The 20,961-nt window shown below is 35.2% G+C and overlaps 2 protein-coding genes across 4 annotated transcripts; one reads left to right on the plus strand and one right to left on the minus strand.

Annotated features, from left to right (window-relative positions):
• Window positions 1-5: 5 nt before the first annotated feature.
• On the minus strand, window positions 6-2,503 carry LOC105117891 (zinc finger CCCH domain-containing protein 49-like; the record flags this gene model as incomplete). The annotated part of the gene is made up of 5 exons (XM_011015695.1): window positions 2,348-2,503; window positions 1,975-2,125; window positions 1,584-1,853; window positions 491-714; window positions 6-75 (listed from the first exon to the last, which is right to left on the minus strand). Coding segments are annotated over exons 2-5 (669 nt in total), but the record flags the coding sequence as incomplete, so codon positions are not given.
• A 3,560-nt stretch (window positions 2,504-6,063) lies between these two features.
• LOC105117889 (putative ATP-dependent RNA helicase C550.03c) lies at window positions 6,064-20,838 on the plus strand. 3 transcript variants are annotated; one of them, XM_011015690.1, is made up of 24 exons: window positions 6,064-6,185; window positions 6,243-6,264; window positions 6,637-6,894; window positions 7,113-7,373; window positions 7,485-7,553; window positions 7,628-7,706; window positions 8,771-8,925; window positions 9,038-9,148; window positions 10,176-10,277; window positions 10,444-10,644; window positions 10,795-10,905; window positions 11,674-11,741; window positions 11,945-12,332; window positions 12,719-12,874; window positions 12,946-13,056; window positions 13,460-13,513; window positions 14,761-15,018; window positions 16,125-16,234; window positions 17,130-17,283; window positions 17,766-18,213; window positions 19,122-19,336; window positions 19,451-19,689; window positions 20,174-20,300; window positions 20,382-20,838. In XM_011015690.1, exons 1-24 carry the CDS (start codon window positions 6,073-6,075, stop codon window positions 20,592-20,594), a joined length of 4,023 nt encoding a protein of 1,340 aa, XP_011013992.1. In that variant the 5' UTR covers window positions 6,064-6,072; the 3' UTR covers window positions 20,595-20,838. The 3 variants fall into 3 exon arrangements, with proteins under 3 accessions (XP_011013992.1, XP_011013993.1, XP_011013994.1); XM_011015691.1 differs by having other exon boundaries at window positions 9,041-9,148; XM_011015692.1 differs by having other exon boundaries at window positions 6,064-6,264; window positions 9,041-9,148.
• Window positions 20,839-20,961: the final 123 nt, after the last annotated feature.

A 20,961-nucleotide genomic window follows, 5' to 3' on the forward strand; every position in this document is an offset into this window, starting at 1 on the left:
TCATCCTCTGGTGGTTCTAATGAGGGCATGTCTCCAGCCTTGTTGAGTAGCTTCATTGCCACAGGATCATTTACTCTGCACGCATTTAGAAAAACAAAAAACAAATCAGATAAATTCAAACTTATAAAAATTCAGGCACATATGCCTTTGAAATTAGTTTCAGTGGGAATGAATACATGCATGCATGCAGAATCAACTTGTGTGCGGTTCTCAGTTCCATCGTGAGAAGCATTACAAAGTCATCAGCTAAACTAAGTATTATATCATTCATGCTCATTTAATTGCCCAAAATACAATAATCGACCTAATGGACCACAAACAAAGAAATCAAATTTGAAACTCAAATAACAATTCAGGAACAGGGAGCCAAAGGGCAAGAACTAGCAATCTTGAGAGTGCATACACCTGCATGCATGCCAGAGATGGAGAGAGGAAAAACATAAATAAAGCTAAATATGCTTGGAGGATGAAATTACAACATTCTACGTACCCATAGTATCGATCTTTAATATTTTGTTGTGATAACTCCCCAGTTATGGGCATCTCATGCCTATAGGGGCATTCGGCACCTCGTGTGCATTCACCACGTGCAAAGAAGCTACAAACATGTGCTCGATTTCTTTTGTAGTATGGTGTTGTTCTTTGAAGCTTCAGAATAGTATCATTTGCTTGAGCCTTTCCATATGAAGACTCATAATCAATTCCCGCCCTAGCCTGCATCAAGCAAAGTCATATCAGCTCAACTTAAGAGAACAACAGAATAGAATTAGTGTAACAATCACCATCTCAGTGGAACAACCTTGAATGCATAACTAACTGAACTGCACACTGATTAGGCTATTAGATAGTTTGAAATCCATAACCACAACAGGAGGGAGACAGGATCAAAGGACCTCCTTGGTTATTAAATGAAGGGTCAAAGTTACAGATAAAGGTTTTGGTGTGTAACTATAATTTTAGTATTCATACTTGTGTGAATCGAATAACTTGAATTAATTTTAGTTAAATAAAATAATTTAGACACATAATTTTCATTGCACAATAAATCACATTGATAAGTATCTTCAGGTGTATCATCAAGTATTATGTTTACATTATCATTTTATTTAAAGATAAAAGGCCCTGCCAAGTTTCATCTAAAACATATTAGTCTAATGTGAATCTCAGCATCTAGTTCATAAAACACACTCAGTAGCTCATATAAAACACGACTCTTTAATAAAAAGTACCAGTACAAATAAAAATGGGAAATTGATATCTTTCACTGCTATTATATGGTATATGCAATATGATTCATTCATAAGAAAAAAAGACGTCCCATGGAAACAAGCATGCCACAAATAACAAATGTGGGTTTCATATATGGTAGCTACATCATCAGCTCATTCCAACAACTACATGTCAAAATTACATCAACAGCCACTGGAAAGTAAACATTCACTTGGAATCATCGGTTACCTTGTAAAGGTGATACCCTAACAATCAGAGAGCTCTAACACAAACGAAACAGCGAATAGCTTCTGATCACAGGCAGCCAAAAAGCAACAAAAACAGACTGGAGTTAAAACATGAAATAAACATACCCTTCGGTCATGCTCCTCGGCAAAATACTCTCTATTCACATCACTCTTTGGAATAGCATCATTGAAATTTATACTGAGAGCAGTATCACGAACTTGACCAGGCAAACCATACTCTAGATCCAAAAGACAGACTTGACAGACATTTTTCAACTTACTGCAAGTCTGGCCAACTTCAGTCTTTTTAAATCTCGCATCCCTACCAGGCCTCCACCTAAACACTGTAAATGGTCGAGTACATATCTTGCATTCCTTATCGAAGTCAGCTCTGGTCTGCATCCCAGCAAGTACATACAACCGCAAAGGAACAAATCATATAAATATCCACAAAGAACAGCCAAACCCCCTCCCCCAGAAAAAAACCCAACTTGGAACACGGATTAATATTGCGTACCATTCTGACATAGGGATTGTCACCTAAGCAAGACTCGCAAATGATAGGAAAGTCAGACCGTTCCCATCCGTCAGCCTCCGGGTCTTTTAACAACCTGTGCGCCATTCCCTTTTTTCTTCTAGGGCAAACACACACTTCACTGCCCTAATCTCTGCGATGGATACCAGAAATTGTTGTTATACTTCTGGTCTCACAAATCAAAATATTGTAAATTCAATTCTCAAAAAAAAAAATATATACATATATATATAAACAGAACAGAACACAAGCAATTAATTTAGGCTTAACCTAATGACATAATCTCAAAAGCGATCACAAAACCACTTTTGAAGCATTAAAAACAACGTTGCTAGAAAAGGAGGAGAAATCTTACACTAAAAAGCCGGAATCTGGCGTGTTCAGATTTTCCTGTGATGAATAAACCAACAGTTATTTATCTTCTTCGCGAATCCGACAATCAATTTGATTTTAGAACCTAGGGTAGGGTGTTCTTTAAATTGCTAAAGAGGAAGAGTGGATTAAGTTCTGACTGTTATGTTATATATATGGTGTCGGCCCAGACTGACCGTGTTTATGCTTGCCTTTGTTGACTGGTTTGACAAGTAAGTCCATGGGCCTACGTACTATGGGTTTATCTACGTGTTTAAAGGTGAATACGCGTAGGCCCAAAAGAAAAGGAATGAAAATAAATTATATATTTTAGTGAAAAATTATAATTTGAATTCTAAACTTTGTCGTCGGTATAATAGTTTACATTCGCTACCTATGCTGACAAAAATTATTTAATTACTATTATATTTCATTTAATAACTAAATAATCTTTGCAATTTTAAAATTATAAATTACAAAATAGCCATTTAATTATTAAAAAAAAAAAATTGAGCCCTTTTCTGCTTTACCTGTTTCTCTTACAGAATTGATTCGCTTGATTGTAGACAGTTCCAAAAACGAAACCCAAATTAAATTGATTTTAGACGGTCACCAACAAGATACTCGGCAGGTCCCAAGAAATCTCCAAGGTTTCGCAGAGAATTGAAAAGCGTATTGCTAGGATATCATATTCTTCTGCAATATCAAAAACCCCATGAAAACAAAAATCACTAATTATCCAATTGGATGATTTCTCGGCGACAAACTGCTTGAAGGGGTGCTTCAAGAGATCACAGGCAAACTTAACATCAGAAATTGAAGATGAAGTTCCACTGATTTTATCAGGGGTGCCGAGCGTGGTGGGAGTTGATACGAACGAGACATGGCCTCTAGCTTTGGCTAAAGCTTTGGAGAAAGGGAAATATGACAACATGTGGCCAAAGGCCGAAAATATTCACAGGTGCTTTCCAAGTTCCTTGCTAAAAAGAAGAAGGACCCAGTTCATTGATCTGTTCAAAAATTGCTTCTGCCTTCTTTTTTTTTTTCGATGCTGCTCTGTTTGATAAAATGCCAATACAGCCATAATAGATTACGAGTCTCGTTCTCTATTTATTCATAGATAAATAAAAAATTAATTTTATTTGGCAAAGACATGAAAAATAGATTTCTTATTGTTGTTAAAGAGAAAAGGATATATTTAATACAGCTACAACAAATACAAATACACCATTTATTATAGCAATAAACTTAATATACTATAGATTACAACAACAAATTTAGTTTTTGCGCCTCCCGTGGAAAAGTTAGAAGGTTAGGATATATAAATATTTTAATTTTTTTATACTGACCGATTAATTATTTGTAATATTTTTAATTTAATGACATGGATTACAAGTTTTAAGTGTTAATGGGATTTTTTTTTATTATATTTTATAATTTTATAATTATTTTTAAAAAATTATTTTATGATTATCTTCATTTTGTTTTCTATTAATGTGTTTCTATCTCATTATTTAAAATATGAGTTTTTCAAATTAATATTAAATAAATAATTTTTTTATAAAAAAAATTATTTTATTTTATGTTTAATTTTTATTTATTTTTTATTTTACTTTATACAAGTGGATTTTGTTTTGTATAAAAAATAATTATTTTGAAATAATATTTTGTATCGTCTTGATCATGCATATCTTTTGCCCTTTGATTTTATTTACTGTATTTTTATTTTTATTAATTTTTATTAATTGTTATGAATAAATTTAATAAACGCAAATAAATAAATATCTTATTTTGTGATACTAAGTATATTGATTTATATCCATTTTTTATTTTTTTTTATTTCTCTTTTAGTTATTATTAGCAAATTTTTTAAACTTATTTACAAAGATGATTATTAGATTTTTGGATAAAAGTTTTGATTTACATTTGTAATTTATATTATAATATATATATATATATGGGTAGTTTGTATACTCAAATATTTTTAATAAAGAAAAATTATGATTACGGAATGCATATCAAATCAAAATTTTAATTTTTCTATAATTAATTGATTTTTTTTCACTCTTATCTTTTAGATAATTTATAATTAATTTTTTTATTGATTTCATCATTTGACATTTAATTTGTTAAAGATTTGACTTCATATCATTTTATCACTCTACATTTATTTATTTTTAATATTTCTTTTAAAAAATTGTTTTTCAAGGTGCTATGCTAATTCACTTAGAATTGTTTTGTGCTTTATACAAATTAAATTGATTTTTAAAAATAAAAAATATTTATTTTTAAATAATATTGTTGATGTGCTTGATTTTGGATAATATTTTGTTTTGTAGTGTGAGTTTATTTGTTTTTATTTTTTAAGTCATGAGTTCTTTAAGTTGTGGATTTATTTTTTATTGATTTTAATATAAAGCTAAGTAAAAACAATCACAATGAATGTCTTATTTTATGTAATTAAATATCTTAATTTTCATTTCTTAATTTTATAAATTTTTCTTTTAGTTATTATTCATAATTTTTTTCTATTTATTTATATAAATAATTATTAATTTATTTAATGAGATACTTACATAGACTTTTTAATTTATCCTATTAATGTTTTTATGTAAAAAAATATATCGAAAGAGCCAACATAATTAATATTCTTTAAAAAAAAAACCCGGGTTAAATGAATAGTTTACTACAAGCAAGTAGAGGATGCACGTGTTTAATTTAAAGATTTTTTTTCAAAAGAAAAAAGCAAGCAGTAATGTTCAAACTTTTTTGCATGCATAGTAAGGGTATTCTCGAGTTACTGTGTGAACTAAGATTAAATTCGTTACTAAATTATTTTAGATATTTTTTAGGAATGCGGTGCTAAAAAAATTATTTATTTTGCTAAAAATTAAATTTTTTATATGTTTTGAATCATTTTAATATACTAATTTTAAAAATAACTTTTAAAAAATAAAAAAATTATTTTAATGCATTTTCTTAAGAAAAATATTTAAAAATGCACCCCTTGAATCTTTCTGGTAAATTCAAATGATGTTCTTAAATTTAAATAAATTTAAAAAATCTAGAATGAAACAAAACTTCTTACTCACCAAGCCATCCCTTTAAACTTTAAACTATTAATTATTTAGGATTCAGCAAGTTGGATTATCCTGAAAATTAAAAGAACAGTACTCAAATTGTAAGATTACAAAGCTTCTTTACTCACTGTATTGTGAATATTTATCTTACTCTTTATCATTTTTTTTTAATTCAACTAATTTAATTACAACTGTGATGATCACCGATGCTCAAGAATAATTTCAACATATGACAGATGATCAGCATGATTTCCATACATAAGCACCTTACCACATCAGAAAAGAAAAGAACAATATTTATTTCATACAAGTTAAAGCATCATTTTTAAAGAACAGTATTTATCACCCGTGCTTGAATAACGCAAACTCTTTGTTACCGCGTAAAATTGAAGTTGACATTAAACAGCCACGATGTCATGAGAACCTATGCTATATTCAAATTAAACCTTGGCTAGAATGCCCAACTCCCATGAAATCTTGGCTAGAAGTTAATAGGAACCTCGATCAATGATCCTGATCAAATTTGCACATGAAGCCTGCTAAACAAGGACAAAAGCTTCCTATAAATTGCATCACAACTTCTCATGGATCATAGATTCTGATGGAGGTTCTTGCCTTCTTAATCAGATAGTATCCCGATCCATAACTAATGGACCGCATCCAGGCAACAAAAGAGCTCGCTTTCCGTGTCGCCTTCTCCGGCCACAGTGGCCACCTCAGGGTCGAGCCACTCTCCACCGTGGAGCGCACCAACCCCGTGAAATCTGCCCCCCTGGGGGGGGAGCCACTCTCCACCGTGGAGCGCACCAACCCCGTGAAATCTCTTCCTGACTTCATCCTTGTAATTATTTCTTCAATTACCTGCACGCAGTTAACTTCCTCCCTTTTTTCCCAGTTGCATTTGGCGCCCTTTTGTTCTCACCGTTTAATTTAAATTCTGGCTTTTGCTGTCTTGGGTTTGGAGTTTCATGCTGTTTTTCTTTTTTGGTTGATTTTAGTACAACTTGAGTGTGTTAAATAACTTTCTGTTTACAGGTTATGCGATCTCAGTACAAATTCTGTTATCGAAATTTCACCTATTCCGAGTCATACTATGATATCTGGACATCAATCAATTTTCTTTTAATTTTTGTTTCCATTTCTGAAATGGTAAATCAGTTGCTTAAAGTTATTTCCATGCTGAACGTTGATAGCTGTAATTATATGTATACAGCCCCCTGCATTTCCCAGGGAAACACAAGAATCGATAAAGGAACATATAGAGGAGAAATATCTCTTGCCGAGATTAGATCCCGATGAATTTTCAGCAGAAAAAGCTGGTAGGCAGTGGGAGTTTGACTGGTTTGAGATGGCAAAGCTGCCACTAGAGCCTTCATTGCCACGGTCTGTGGTAGTTCCGACATGGGAGGTACCATTCCGACGGAAAAAGAAGGGATCGGTTGAAGGAATGTGGGAACCCAATTCTGTACAGGTACGTGATGTTCATAAATTTGTTCCCCTACAGAGAATTCCAGTCAACCTTGCATAGGAATTTCAGCTTAGCATGGTAATTTATTTGAGTGTTTATGAATTACGTTGAATAATATGCCATGAGAAATCAAAGGTGTTGGGGTGGTTCTTGAATGCTATCATTTGCTATTTTCCTGTTTCTATCCTCTGCTAGAGGACTAGTTTATTATATTGTTTTAGGTGGATGTGTCAGAATTGTCACCCGGAGCTCAAGATTCTGCTTCTTTGCCACGTGTGGCTGGGCCTGCAAAAGATTTTGTAAGAGGAAGCATAAACAACCGCCCTTTTCGTCCCGGAGGTTTGGAGGAATCTCAAAATGTGGACAGACTTCTTCCTGATGGCGCTACTAATGGTGAATGGGTACGGGAGGTGTTGAATGGTGGTCCAGCTCAGGCAGTTGCACCCAGCCTGAAGCAAGGATTAGACCTCGGGGATCTTAAGGTAACCAACTTGATGTAACATTCAAATTGGGAAATCCAAAGAGAATAACATTTTTAAATTCATCCATCTTTGTAATTTATTTGGTAGAAGTTCGTTTTTAATTCTTTGTAGGCATTTCCTTACACGTGGAATGTTTACAAGGACAAAGGTTCACTCAACAACGCATCAGATGAAAAATTGGTCAGTTCCTGTTCTTTTGCCTATTTAAATCTTACCTATTGTCAGACTTTGTGTTGATGCATTGTGTTTTGCAGAGTGAGTTATCTGTACAGTTTGATGACTTGTTCAAGAAAGCCTGGGAAGAGGATGATGTGGCAGAATATGAGGGAGATGGTATGTATCATATGCATTTTTGTGTTCTTGATGGGTTTTTCTTTTGAAAGCTGTGATCATATAAGCAAATAACCGTGAAGTAGCTCAGTAGGTTTTCCTTTGTTTTGGTTCCAATGAAAATGATGGTCAATGATGGCTGTGTTGAGAATGATATTGTACTTTATGGAGCTCAAGGTTGTTCATCTTCTGAGCGTACCTAGTGATGGATCAAGTATGCTCTCAAATGCCCAGCATCTGATCCTTCTTAGAGGACAAGTTATCAAACTGGCCAGATCCATGTTGACAGATAGGATTTCTGCAAGAAAGTGGGGGCATTCTGAGATTTGTGGTTTGTACTAGATTTCAGCATCATGTGGTTGAAGGGCTGAACAACCACAGATCCTGTTAAGAGCTCTGCAGGACAAGTTTGAGCTTTATGAATTACGTGTCATAGGGATTTGAGAACAATTTAGAATTACGATATATCATTTGATGCTGAATGTCACAAAATCCAAAAGAAAACAGTAGAATAGGCTATATTGTTTACATTTTCCATGCAAGTACTTGGAGTGGTTTAGAGATTCCTCGCTTTGTTAAAATCAATGTGGATACTTATCAGTCAGTTATGTACATGCAATAACTTTGGATCAAGTACAATTAGCGAGGAGGCTGCTATCTGGCGTCCTACAAAGTCATTTCTTGAAAGTTTTGTTCTCATAGGATTTGTAAATTCTCTTCCAGAAAAGAACTCGTAGAAGCTAGGATTTATAATTTAAAGCACAAAGTACTATCATCACTTGTTTTTTCATATCTTGGGAATTTTTATCCGTAATGTCCTTTTCTAAAATTTACATGGATGCCTTTTGTTTTTGGGGCTTGGGAAAGCATATATTTGTGTCTATTCCCTTGAGCTTGTGCTTATTACTGCAAAAGTAAGCTTCTTATTTATCCTTTCTATGCAAATGGTTCATATGCTTACAAACTGGAGTCCTGTCTTTTCCTGAGAGTACCATGTAGTTTGTTATTTTGTCCCTTAACATTTACATTTATTTGATTTTTATTTTTCACTTATTCTGCTTGTGTAGCTCATTTATCAGAAGAGGATTCAACAAAGCCAGATGCTGAAGTGAGCCAGGTTGATTTATCCAGCAGCACGGCAAAGTCTGAATCACATGCATTAGATGAGATTTTGTTTGTTGAATCAGGTGCATTGATGCCAAGTGGACACCAGCAGAAAGAGGTTCGTGGATAATAGCAATTCTCACATTTGAACAATATTTGGTCTTTGATTTACCATCTCCCTTTCTCCATGATTCTGGTAACTTTTTTGGTTTAATGTCTCTATTTAATAGCAGGCCTCAGCTTTCACTGGTAGTAGTGAAGGGATTGCAGAACACTTCTATGAACTAGTTCCTGACATGGCACTTAGTTTTCCTTTTGAACTGGATGCATTCCAAAAGGAGGTAATGGTCAATGCAAATCCTTTTCCTTCTACATTCAGAAAACAGTCTTATTATGGAAAGTGCAAAGCATTTGGTTAAACTTGGAATTATGATTATGTTTTCAGAGGTCATTCCTATTTATTTATGTACTAATAGGAGATTGTTCAGTGATTGACTTTTACTCTCGTCGTCATCTCCCTTGGAGATATAAACAACCTTCAGTGTAAATTCTAAGCTTGCATCTTTGAACTCGTGGTTCTGTAATTCTTGATTTAACTTAAGTTTGGCTTGAAGCTTTAGATGCTTTTCATTTTTATATTTAAATGTGGCCATGGATCTATTCCCATGATTGAAGGTTGCATGCAATCCTTTTGTTATAGGAAAAGGTGACATGTTGATCCATATCATATGAATGAAAGGCAGCAGTTTGATCTGTTTCCTTAATAATTGTGCATGATGAATATTTTTAATTACAGTGAGTGATCCAGGATATTCTAAGGCATGGACTGTTTATTTTCATCTGCTTTTTATAACCTTTTCTCTTCAACTTATCCCAATGCACCCTTGTTTTTATTTTATTTTCGTGCAAAAGCTTGGGGCCTATTAACTGATCTGCAAGTGCAAAATATCATACTTCCATTTGATTCATCTACAAGTCATCTGATTGGTTCTCTTCCTTTCTGTGTCGTTTTCATTATTGTATGCTTAGAAGCATGAGCACACGGTTCTTTGGTTGAAATTATAACTTCATCAGATAATCAGTCAGCTTTGCATCATATGTCCAGAGGGCTTAAGTGGAAACTTTTTTGTCTTCGCATTTCACTACACTTTCCTGTTGTTATAATGCATCTTTTGTACTTGGAATTTTCCTCAAAACTTGTGTTGATTAGCATTTAGGAGATCACTTGTTGTCCATAGTTTAATCCATGGGCAAATCTTTTGTGACAACAAACAGCCAAAGTTATGTCCTGAAGGCAAGTCGTAAAAGTTTGCATTGCTGCTTGCTTGAGTTACCATTTCTTTTTTCTTTTTTAAATTGATAATACAGGCTATATACTATCTGGAAAAGGGAGACTCTGTTTTTGTGGCAGCTCATACATCAGCTGGGAAGACGGTTGTTGCAGAATATGCCTTTGCTTTGGCATCAAAAGTATGATTTTCTGAATCTGGTACATTGATTAGGACTTCAATTGATTCACCATCTTTGCTGAACTCCAGATCTTATAGAACTCTTCTAGTGTTGTAAAATCTATCTATCAAGTAGTTTAATGCAGTGTTTTTGTGCAATGATTTTCACAAGCTTTCATGTCATGCAGCACTGTACCAGAGCTGTCTATACTGCTCCAATTAAAACAATTAGCAACCAAAAGTATCGGGACTTCTGTGGAAAATTTGATGTTGGTCTTCTCACTGGTGATGTTAGTGTGAGGCCAGAGGCTTCTTGTCTTATCATGACCACTGAAATATTGAGGTCAATGCTTTACCGGGGTGCTGATATTATACGAGATATTGAATGGGTAAAGGGGCCTGTTTCCTGCCATGCTTTTTTCAACATAATCTCCCTTCTGCATTGCTGTATTGAGTTCTTTTGTCGATTTACTTGTCATTTTCCACTTTTATGATCAACTATTGAATTTATTTTCTTTATTGCTGTGTCTGTGAGATAGGTTATATTTGACGAAGTCCACTATGTCAATGATGTTGAAAGAGGTGTTGTATGGGAAGAAGTTATAATCATGCTTCCAAGGCATGTAAATATTGTCCTCCTTTCTGCCACAGTATGTGCTCTTTCTTCATGTAATATACTTGCTGCACGTTACAATTGAAATTAGTCACTGTTAGTAATGGTAACACTGAATTAATTATGTCTCATAGGTATCTAAAGCTTAGGGTGCCACTATGAGCTAGAGCTGCATCTTTTTCACTTCCAGAGAAATATCCAGCATGCAATGCATTGCTTCTCTGGAGCTATAACATCCTGAAAGCTTATTTATCATGACATACAATTATGAACAGTTGGAGTTGTGCCAAATGTTGTTACTTTGCTTGCTTTTCAATTTCTGAAAGGCATTGTAGATAAATAACTTGTGAATTTCAACTTTGCTACCTTAGATAGTCAAACTGGAGGTTAAAAAAATAAAAAAAAGGAAAGTCAAGGCTTACGAATCAAATGTAGTCTCCATTACCTTGCCTTACAAGATCAGAAGCAATGGAAAGAGTCAGCCAATTTAAAATTATGTTTTAATTTTTTGTAAGTCTTTTTGTGACCCTCTTTTCCATAGCCTATATGATAGAAGATGACAGTTTCGGTTGTCCTCTATCCTGAATGAGTTGGATTTTTTTTTTTTTTTGGGGGGGGGGGACTTATGTGGTGGTGGTGTTGGTAAGGGGGGATGCTGAGGTTACAATCTACGACGTAGATTTTGTTTGCTTCTTTTTGGAAGGTCTTAACTTGCATAGAGACAGGTCTATGTATTAAAATTTTCCCCTGCCCCCTTTCTCTTTCGACTAATGCATGCATTTAAATGTTCATTGTTATATTGCAGGTACCAAACACAGTTGAATTTGCTGACTGGATCAGCCGGACAAAGCAGAAGACAATCCGTGTTACTGGGTAAGATTTAAATTCTTATTGTAATTAATATTGAACTTTTTTTTTTTTTTAATTTCCAACAGTTTGTTCATAAATTTGTTAATTTTTTTAACCCATCATTTCTTTCAAATATTTCAAGTGCAATAGTGCAACATAAAGGGGATACACTACATTTCTTTGTTGGCTATTGACATAAGTTTCCATGTTTCTGGGTCTGTCATCAGAACTACAAAAAGGCCGGTCCCTTTGGAGCACTGCCTATTTTATTCTGGAGAACTACACAGAATATGTGAAGGCGAAATTTTTATGCCTCAAGGTTTGAAAACTGCTAAACATGCATTCAAGAAAAATAATTCTACTACAGCGGGTGGCGGTCCTGGAGCATACACAGGGCCTTCTGTAACACGTGATGGGGTTCGGGGTCAGAAACGTGACAACCAAAGTCATAGCAAACAAAACAAGCATGGTTCCCAGAATTTGGGGGCATTCTCTGGGACTAGCTGGGGAAATCAAAATAATGGAAGTGGCCAAAATAACTGGAGGTCATGGAGATCGGAGGCCTCTTTGTGGTTGCAGCTTGTTAACAAGCTTTTGAAGAATTCTCTATTGCCTGTATGTCAGATAATGTCCTCTTAAGTTTCTCACCAAGTAGGGCTTTTTTATGAAATTGACACTAGAAATTTCTTACAGAATTTGTCACCTTAATTTACGATAGGACCTTTTCTAAGAGTTTTATTGATTTTTTTTTAAATCTTGGCATTTACTGACAGATAAATGACATCTTTTTTTCCAAATTTAATTCTTGAAAGATGTAATGTCGATCATTGTCCCCTGCAAGTTTTTCTAGACAGGAATTGATTATGGTCCTTTGCTACCGTCCACTGTTGAGTCATAAATATAAAAGATCACTATTCTTCCTTCAGAGTTTTCTGCAACTCAAAATCTAGCACAGGATTTTGCCGGCGTTATATTCTGAACAGCTTTTCTGCTGTGTTCAGGTAGTTATATTTTGCTTCTCAAAGAATCGATGTGATAAATCAGCTGACAGTATGTCTGGGACCGATCTCACTAGTAGTTCTGAGAAAAGTGAAATTCGTGTTTTCTGTGACAAAGCATTCTCACGACTAAAGGGATCAGACCGTAATTTACCACAGGTCTGGTGGCATTCACATTTACCGTCTATTCATACGATCCTACTTGGGTTTATACCTAATTTTATTCACAGATTGTCAGAGTTCGGAGCCTTCTTAGCAGAGGGATTGCTGTGCATCATGCAGGGCTGCTTCCCATTGTTAAGGAAGTCGTTGAAATGCTTTTCTGTCGTGGTGTGATTAAGGTAATTTTTTCTAATCATTGGAGTGCCTTGGTGTTTTAATTTATGCATGGTTCTTTGTGGTGTCCTGCTGTTACTAGCGATTCCCTCATGAGGTTAAAGGAGTTCTGCAATTGACATCCTTTCATGAAAAGGAAAGTATTGTCCAGTTATGATCCTTCAGGATTTTTTTATTTTTTTGGGGGGAAGCATTGTGCATGAAGTGGCTGCTCCAAAGACTTGAACCCGTAATCATTGCAAGACCAAGCCTTTTATCATTATAACAAATTATGGCCCTAGTTGAACTTCCTTTATAACATTTTAGCAAAATACTACAGTTAAAAATTTCGTTAATGCTGTCAAATTGTATGGTTATAGTGATATTTATATACTTTATTTGTTATGCTAATCTCTATTCTTGTTGTAGGTATTATTTTCAACGGAGACTTTTGCAATGGGCGTTAATGCCCCAGCTAGAACGGTTAGTGCTGTTTAATTATTGATTAAATGTTTGAAAAATGTGTTTAGCTAGGCAATTAGGTGGTTGCGATAATGGGTTGGATGTTCCAATAATTCTATACTTGAATCTTTTCAAAAAAAATGCGTAGAGTACTTTTGAACTCTTAAAGTCGGATAGCTTTGAGAATATTGAGTTTTTTTTTTTTTTTTTTTGTGTTGGTTGAGAGTAGGGTTGGGTTTGATGTATATGAAAAATTGGGATCAATTAGCAGTTTGTTTAAGAAAGGATTGGCGTTTGAAATTAAAAGTTAATTTGAGGATGCAAGGATTTGTTTTTTGAATTGTTGTTGTGATTCTGTGTACTGTAATGAAGACACTGTAGCAACACGAAAAGTGAGCAAGAACAAGAAACTAGGAAATACTAGGAAAAAAGAAATCCTGTGCACCGGGCCTTAAACAAAATGTCAACTCTCTCAATTTTATTCCATAACTCAATTTCCCAAGAAAATAAGACAGCATTTCTACCTGTCAAGATTATAATTCTTATGTAGATTAGAACCGAGACTGCAGAGTAGACTAAGGAGTGTTCTCATATTGACTAGGAAAGAAACCAAGCAAGAACAATACGTTGAGGACCAAGCCACCAAATTTAAAACCAAAACACTCTGAAATAGTTCATATCTGGGTTGCTTATAAATAGCTGGCATTAGGTTACACATGTCACATTTCTCATCAGTTTAGAATGGGATGTTACCCTTTTCTGTTAATTTTAAGTTGTTGATAATATATTTTCACTGTTAAATATAAGAGGTGTAATTGTTATTATGATGTATTTTGATCACATTGGAGCATTAAGTTTGCTAATCCTTTTGCTCATTGTTGGAGTGATGGTATTAATGGAAAATGTGGATGATGCATTGAATTTCATCGTAGTAACTTGCAACCACCAGATAAAACATGTAAAACACCATCATTTAGCTAATTGCCTTGAGCCTTACTTGACTTCATCTAGTTCTAGATCACATTGTAGCATTTTGTTTGCTAATTCTTTCACTCATTGTTGGAGCGATGGTATTAATGGAAAATATGTATAATGTATTGAATTTCATCTTAGTAAATAGCAGCCACTAGATAAAACATGTAAAACACCTTCACACAACTAATTGCCACGAGCCTCGTTTACTTGACTTCATCTAGTTCTAGATAAACTTCAGCAACTCTTGGATACCTTATTCTTCTAATACTGACTTGATTCAAGATCTTTCTTAGGTTGTATTTGATATGCTAAGAAAGTTTGATGGCAAGGAATTTAGACAATTACTACCCGGGGAGTACACTCAAATGGCTGGTCGTGCTGGGAGAAGAGGAATTGACAAAATTGGTACAGTTGTAGTACTGTGCCGCGATGAAATTCCAGAAGAGAGCGATTTGAAACGTGTTATAGTTGGAAGTGCTACCAGGCTTGAATCCCAGTTTCGATTGACTTATATTATGATATTGCATCTCCTCCGTGTTGAAGAATTGAAGGTATCTTGTGGATTAGATTTTTCATTATATTTGTGGTTGTAACAAATAATACTATCCATATTCAGATTCCTTTCCATTGGAGTTGTGGAACTTTCAGATATTTTGATTTGCATTTTTCATGGATGTCAAATCTTCTTATCTAGGTCATAGTTGCTCTAATATTCTAAATGAAAAGTTGCACCTTTGTGCGCTCAAGTAGAATCACACACTTGCACGCAACCATTCACACACTTTATGCACGTCTGAAAACCTGGCTCAGGAACAACTAATCGTAGCTTAGCCATCACATGGTTCAATTATTCATAGAGATTCACGATATGTTCCCTATGGTAACTGGGTTCATGAATTATGGTCAACAAACCATACGGGCTGCAAGGTACATTGGTCAAAGTTTCATGACTACCTTATCCCATGTAAATCGTTTCCCTGTAACTATTCAATATCCTTATGAAAAATTAATCACATCAAAGCGTTTCCGTGGTCGAATCTTGCAGATTCTGTCTGCTCACACTTGTCTTTTTGTGTGTGTGTATCTCTTTCTATATTTGCTTGCACACTGTGAAAGGAATACAGTTAAACTGCCGCATTCCTTGTTTCAATGTACAAAAAGTAGAAATGCATTAAATCCATACAAAGGGAGTGAATGATAAACTAAAGGCACCTGTGGTTTTCCTTCTGGGATTTGGGATTTCTAAGCAAATACTTCTCACACACATAAATTTCTATGAATCATAAGAGATACAGTGTTTTAGTTTTAGTAGATTCAATGTTCTTGAGTTCTATGTTCATTCAATCTAAGAAAAATGTTGGTTATTTAGTCACTGTGTGGTTAATTTCCTCGAGGTTTACTGAAACAGACACCAGTAGAATGTTGGTCAGGCCATCAGGGTCAGGCCATCAGGGTCAGTCCAAGCAAGTTGTTATGTTTAGTCAGTTGCTCCTTGTAATAGGATTAATCTTCATATTTCTACATATTAAGCTAGTACATCATAGTTTTACAATTTCAAATTTGAAATAATTTCTTTTGTTTTTTTGTTTTTTTTTTGGTGTTTTCATCCATCTAGGGAGTTCATTTTTTCAATGTTGATTGGGGAACATAACTGCAGGTGGAAGATATGTTAAAAAGAAGTTTTGCAGAGTTCCGTTCTCAGAAACAACTTCCTGAACAGCAAAAAGTTCTGATGCGGAAGCTTGCTCAGCCTGCCAAAACTGTTGAGTATGTATATCAACGCAGAATCTTGATGGCCAACTTGTCTATCAGACTTGAGAGTTTCAAAATTTCTAGATAAGAAATGTCCTTGCTTCAGTCATTAATTCATTTTTTTCCTTGCGCATTTTGCTTGTGGATGTGCATTTTCTATAATACATCAGTTTATTGACACCTTGTTTCTTTTGGATGTTGTGTTAGATCTGTGTTGGGCACTGTTGTTTTGATGGATTACGTGATTGCATACCAATGTTAACTAATGGCTAGTTCTTGTATGAAAATGTGATGATTTTGGCTTTACATTAAGATGTGATTAACCAATCACATATATATGAATGATAATGTGGTTGTGCAAGCTTTCTGTTAGAAAGTAATAAGACCATGTCTTTGAGTCTCCCCTAAGAGCTTAAGCTTTTAAATAAGGCCCTGATATGGTTTCATATTACTGCTTAACACTGCTTTCATAGCTTGGTTATATTGGTATTCTAATACCAGTACAACTAAGCTACGAAAGAAGAACTGCTCAATCACGTTATCAGCTTTTCAGAATCCTTAAATTCCAGTATATGGAAGACCATGTATAGGAAAATGCAAAATTTGGTAAAAGAAATAAGCAATGTACTTCATTTAGCACAAAGATACATTCTAGATGAGCGATCATATTTTTTTTTTTTAATAATGGCATGCTACTCTGATTAGATCAGCATAGGGTATTTAGGTCGAGCATTCAACTGCATTAGATATCATTGTTGTTGCAACAAGAGCCTCCAGGTTGTTTTTGTTCTAAGGTCTTTCAATAATCTCATACATGTGAGAAAGTGAAAGCTACACTGCTTCTAGTTTGATTTTCTTATGGTGACATCTTTTTCCCTATAGTTTATCATGCATGGCTATTTTAATACAGATGTATAAAAGGTGAGCCAACAATTGAAGAATACTATGACCTGTACTTAGAAGCTGAAAAATATGGCAACCAGGTATCAGATGCTGTCATGCAGTCCCCTCATGCCCAAACATTTCTTACACCTGGAAGAGTTGTTGTCGTGAAATCACTATCGGTAAGAAGTTATTTTTTTTTGTTTGTTCTTGGTGCTCTCTAGCGCTTTCCTATTTCTGCCCCCCCCAATCTTTGGAGAAAATAGTAGTTCTTGTCTTTTGAAGCACCGGTATTCTTCTGCTATTGGTAAATGTGGTTCTTTCCATGAGGTTTCTTCTCTAAGAGGAATCAGAATGACTTCAATTTTCTAGTGCAATGACCTGTTTTCTTTTTATTTAATTTTATATGGCAGAAAATTAAGTTTAAACTTTAATCAAAACCACACGAAATGAAATACAGAGGTGCTTCCCATGCACGTGTTTTACTTGTGCTGATTATTTGTACTGTCAAATTTGAAGTTTGTCTCATGGGAGTCGTGCTTCTAGTTGCCTAACCTTGTTGAACTCCATAATGTATGAAATTTTAAAACTGGGGAAGGCTTACATGGTTTCTAATAGAGTAGCTGCAGTTGCGAATTTATGGCATTGTCATGTTCACTTGCAGGCACAGGATCACTTACTTGGAGTCGTAGTGAAAGTGACATCAGCCAGTATGAAGCAATATATAGTTTTGGTGCTGAAACCTGATGCTCCATCAGTAAGCAGTAACTTGCAAGATAAAAAAAGTGCAGATTTCCAGCAAGGTTACATGCTGATGCCAAAATCAAAGCGTAGTTTTAACGAAGAGTACTTCTCTTCTCTCACTAATCGGAAGGGATCAGGCACCATCAAGATAGAACTACCATACCAAGGTGTTGCTGCCGGGATCAATTATGAAGTTAGAGGAATTGAAAGCAAAGAATTCTTATGCATATGCAATCGTAAAATAACAATTGACCAAGTTCGGCTTCTCGAAGATGGTAGCAATGCTGCTTTCTCTAAGACAGTTCAGCAGCTGTTGGAAACAAAAAGTGACGGAAATAAATATCCTCCTGCACTAGATCCACTGAAAGGTAAGGCATTTTTTGTGAAGATAATATTTAATCTTTCAGGTGAAGATGAACTGCATAACTTGTAACATCTTGTCTATTTCTTTACACATGCTGTACAAGAATGTTGCTAACTATCATTGATGATTAGGAAAGAAAAACATGAAAGAACAAACAATAGCATTCTTATCAGTTCCAGAATTTGTAATAATTTGACAATACTCCAAATAAGTTGACATTGTCACGAGCCAAGCCCCTTATTGGATTCTGGAAAATTTGCCAAATAGTCCATATAAGTTGACATTATGATCAGCCAGGCCCCTTTTTGGATACTGGAAAATGTGGCTTGCAATTGCATTATCTATGTCTCAAAATCTGGCTTAACCTAAGTGCGTCAGAAAACAGTGAACCCTAGATTCTTTAAGATCATCTCCTATGAAGAAGCTTTCTCTTCTGGCAGATTGGCCTGCTGGTACCTTTCTTTAGTGATCCTTCCCATAATCTTCAAGCCCTAAATTCCTTTCCTGTTATTTTTGAAATATGTTCGGGAAAGAATCAAGGTTTTTGTGTGCGGTGCTGCTGGTGGGTGTTGATCTGTTACCTATAGATCTAACTATGTATTTTAAGTGAGATTCATGGCTTGTGGTTTATCTTCTTGCCCTTAATGACTCTGGTCCTTAATTATGCATCATAATATATGAATCATGCTGGTTGATTTCAATTCCTGTGTTGACAGTGCAAGCCCTTGTTATGCATGTTGATATGTGGTTATGGTCATTCTGATGCTCTCTTTCTAGCATAGTTCTTAATCCTACATGCTAAGTGGAAAATTCACCTTTTGCACTTCTCCTTTTCAATGTTCTTTATGATGGTAAGCTAGTCTTACTTCACAACTTGCTAAATATGACTTTTCCATTGATGATACTGTTTAGAGCTGAAGTTGAAAGATGTGAATCTTGTGGAAGACTACCACAAATGGACAAGCCTGCTACAAAAGATGGCATCAAATAAGTGTCATGGGTGTATAAAATTGGAGGAGCACATTAGCTTGGCAAAAGAGATAAAGAGGCATAAAGAAGAAGTCAGTAACCTGCAATTCCAAATGTCAGATGAAGCACTCCAACAGATGCCAGACTTTCAGGGCCGGGTATGTCTCTTTTTTTCCCCTTGATGTTCTATGTAGCAGCAAAATGTTCTTGTGTTAATTATCTGCCATGTTGGTTTCACACTACCCTCAAATCTTTAAGCTCTGCATTTGCAGATATATGTTCTCAAGGAAATTGGTTGCATAGATGGTGACCTTGTAGTTCAAATTAAAGGCCGTGTTGCATGTGAGATGAATTCAGGGGAGGAGTTGATATGCACCGAGTGTTTATTTGAGAATCAACTTGATGATCTGGAACCTGAAGAAGCGGTGGCAATAATGTCTGCTTTTGTGTTTCAGCAGAGGAAAACTTCTGAGCCTTCACTTACTCCTAGGCTGTCTCAAGCTAAAAAGAGGTGATTCTCCATCCTTGTGTCAATGCCCTGCCTTACATCTGCATGATCCAGTGGTTAGATTCCTTATTACACGGTAGATTTTTCTCTAGATTTTCTAGATGTAAAATTGTGGTTTCCATCTAAGATGGTTCTGTTATTCTGATAAACTGGAATCGTGGTCATGGGGCACCATGCTTGATGCTTTGCAGTAATGCTACATGAACGGTGAACCGCAGGTTGCCAGGATCCTATTAGGAATTCAAATCAATAATTTAGCTTTCTGTTTTCATATGACGGATGACTTGATTGCAGTTAGTGAAAATGGATTATAGCTTCCCCATTAACATATTCAAAAAGTTGCCTGTGTAAGATTATATGCTTTTACAGTTGTGCCTATTAGATCCTAGATTATAACTCTGGAATCTAACGTTGTTATTATTCTTCCCATTACTTTTCTTTTCATTTTTCAGTTTTCAATCTAATCCTAGACGGTTGTTCACTTCAGGTTGTACAGCACAGCAATAAGACTTGGAGAGCTTCAATCAAATTACAATATACAAATAAACCCTGAGGAGTATGCCAATGAGAATCTTAAGTTCGGTTTAGTTGAAGTTGTGTACGAGTGGGCAAAGGTTTCTTATACTAAAACACATCAATTTAACATTTCATTAGTTCTGGATGGTTAGTGACCTCGTAAGCTTCTCCATTTACAGGGTACTCCATTTGCTGATATATGTGAACTTACTGATGTTCCTGAAGGCCTGATAGTGCGCACAATTGTCAGATTGGACGAGACATGTCGTGAATTTAAGAATGCTGCAGCTATCATGGGTAATTCTGCAGTCTACAAGAAAATGGAATCTGCTTCGAACGCCATAAAGCGTGACATAGTTTTTGCAGCTAGTTTGTATGTTACGGGAGTGTAATTGTGTCAATGCTCGATGAATCCATGCCTTACCCTGAGCATGGGAGGGGTGTTGTAATTGTTTTGCTGTAAATTAAGCCACTAGCGCATGTTGTAGTAGCTGGTTCTCTATTGATATTTGGCAGCTTTATCATGTGGTCTGTACTATATTCCCTAGTTAATTTATCCAATGATCAATGTTGATAAAGCTGAACGTTGGCAGATTTTTTCACTAATGTCAGTTTTACTCCAGAAGGCTTACCTCATCCTATGATTTTTACCATTAGGCAAAGCTAGACGAGTCTGTCATCTTCATTCTCGTGCAACATCCGGCTGCATGTTGTAGACGTATTACGTAACAGTATCTGTTATGATCATTTAGCATGCTT

This window comes from Populus euphratica, unplaced genomic scaffold (genome assembly GCF_000495115.2).
Source record: "Populus euphratica unplaced genomic scaffold, PopEup_1.0 scaffold1598.1, whole genome shotgun sequence".
In the NCBI taxonomy this organism is placed as follows: Eukaryota; Viridiplantae; Streptophyta; class Magnoliopsida; order Malpighiales; family Salicaceae; genus Populus; species Populus euphratica.

Bases quoted from the DNA above. Each gene is read 5' to 3' on its own strand.
- LOC105117889 (XM_011015692.1), top strand. From the start codon at position 6,073: ATGGACCGCATCCAGGCAACAAAAGAGCTCGCTTTCCGTGTCGCCTTC. The intron at 7,707-8,770 runs GTATGTATCATA...CTGCTTGTGTAG, and splicing joins GGCAGAATATGAGGGAGATG to CTCATTTATCAGAAGAGGAT. The intron at 10,906-11,673 runs GTATGTGCTCTT...GTTATATTGCAG, and splicing joins TTGTCCTCCTTTCTGCCACA to GTACCAAACACAGTTGAATT.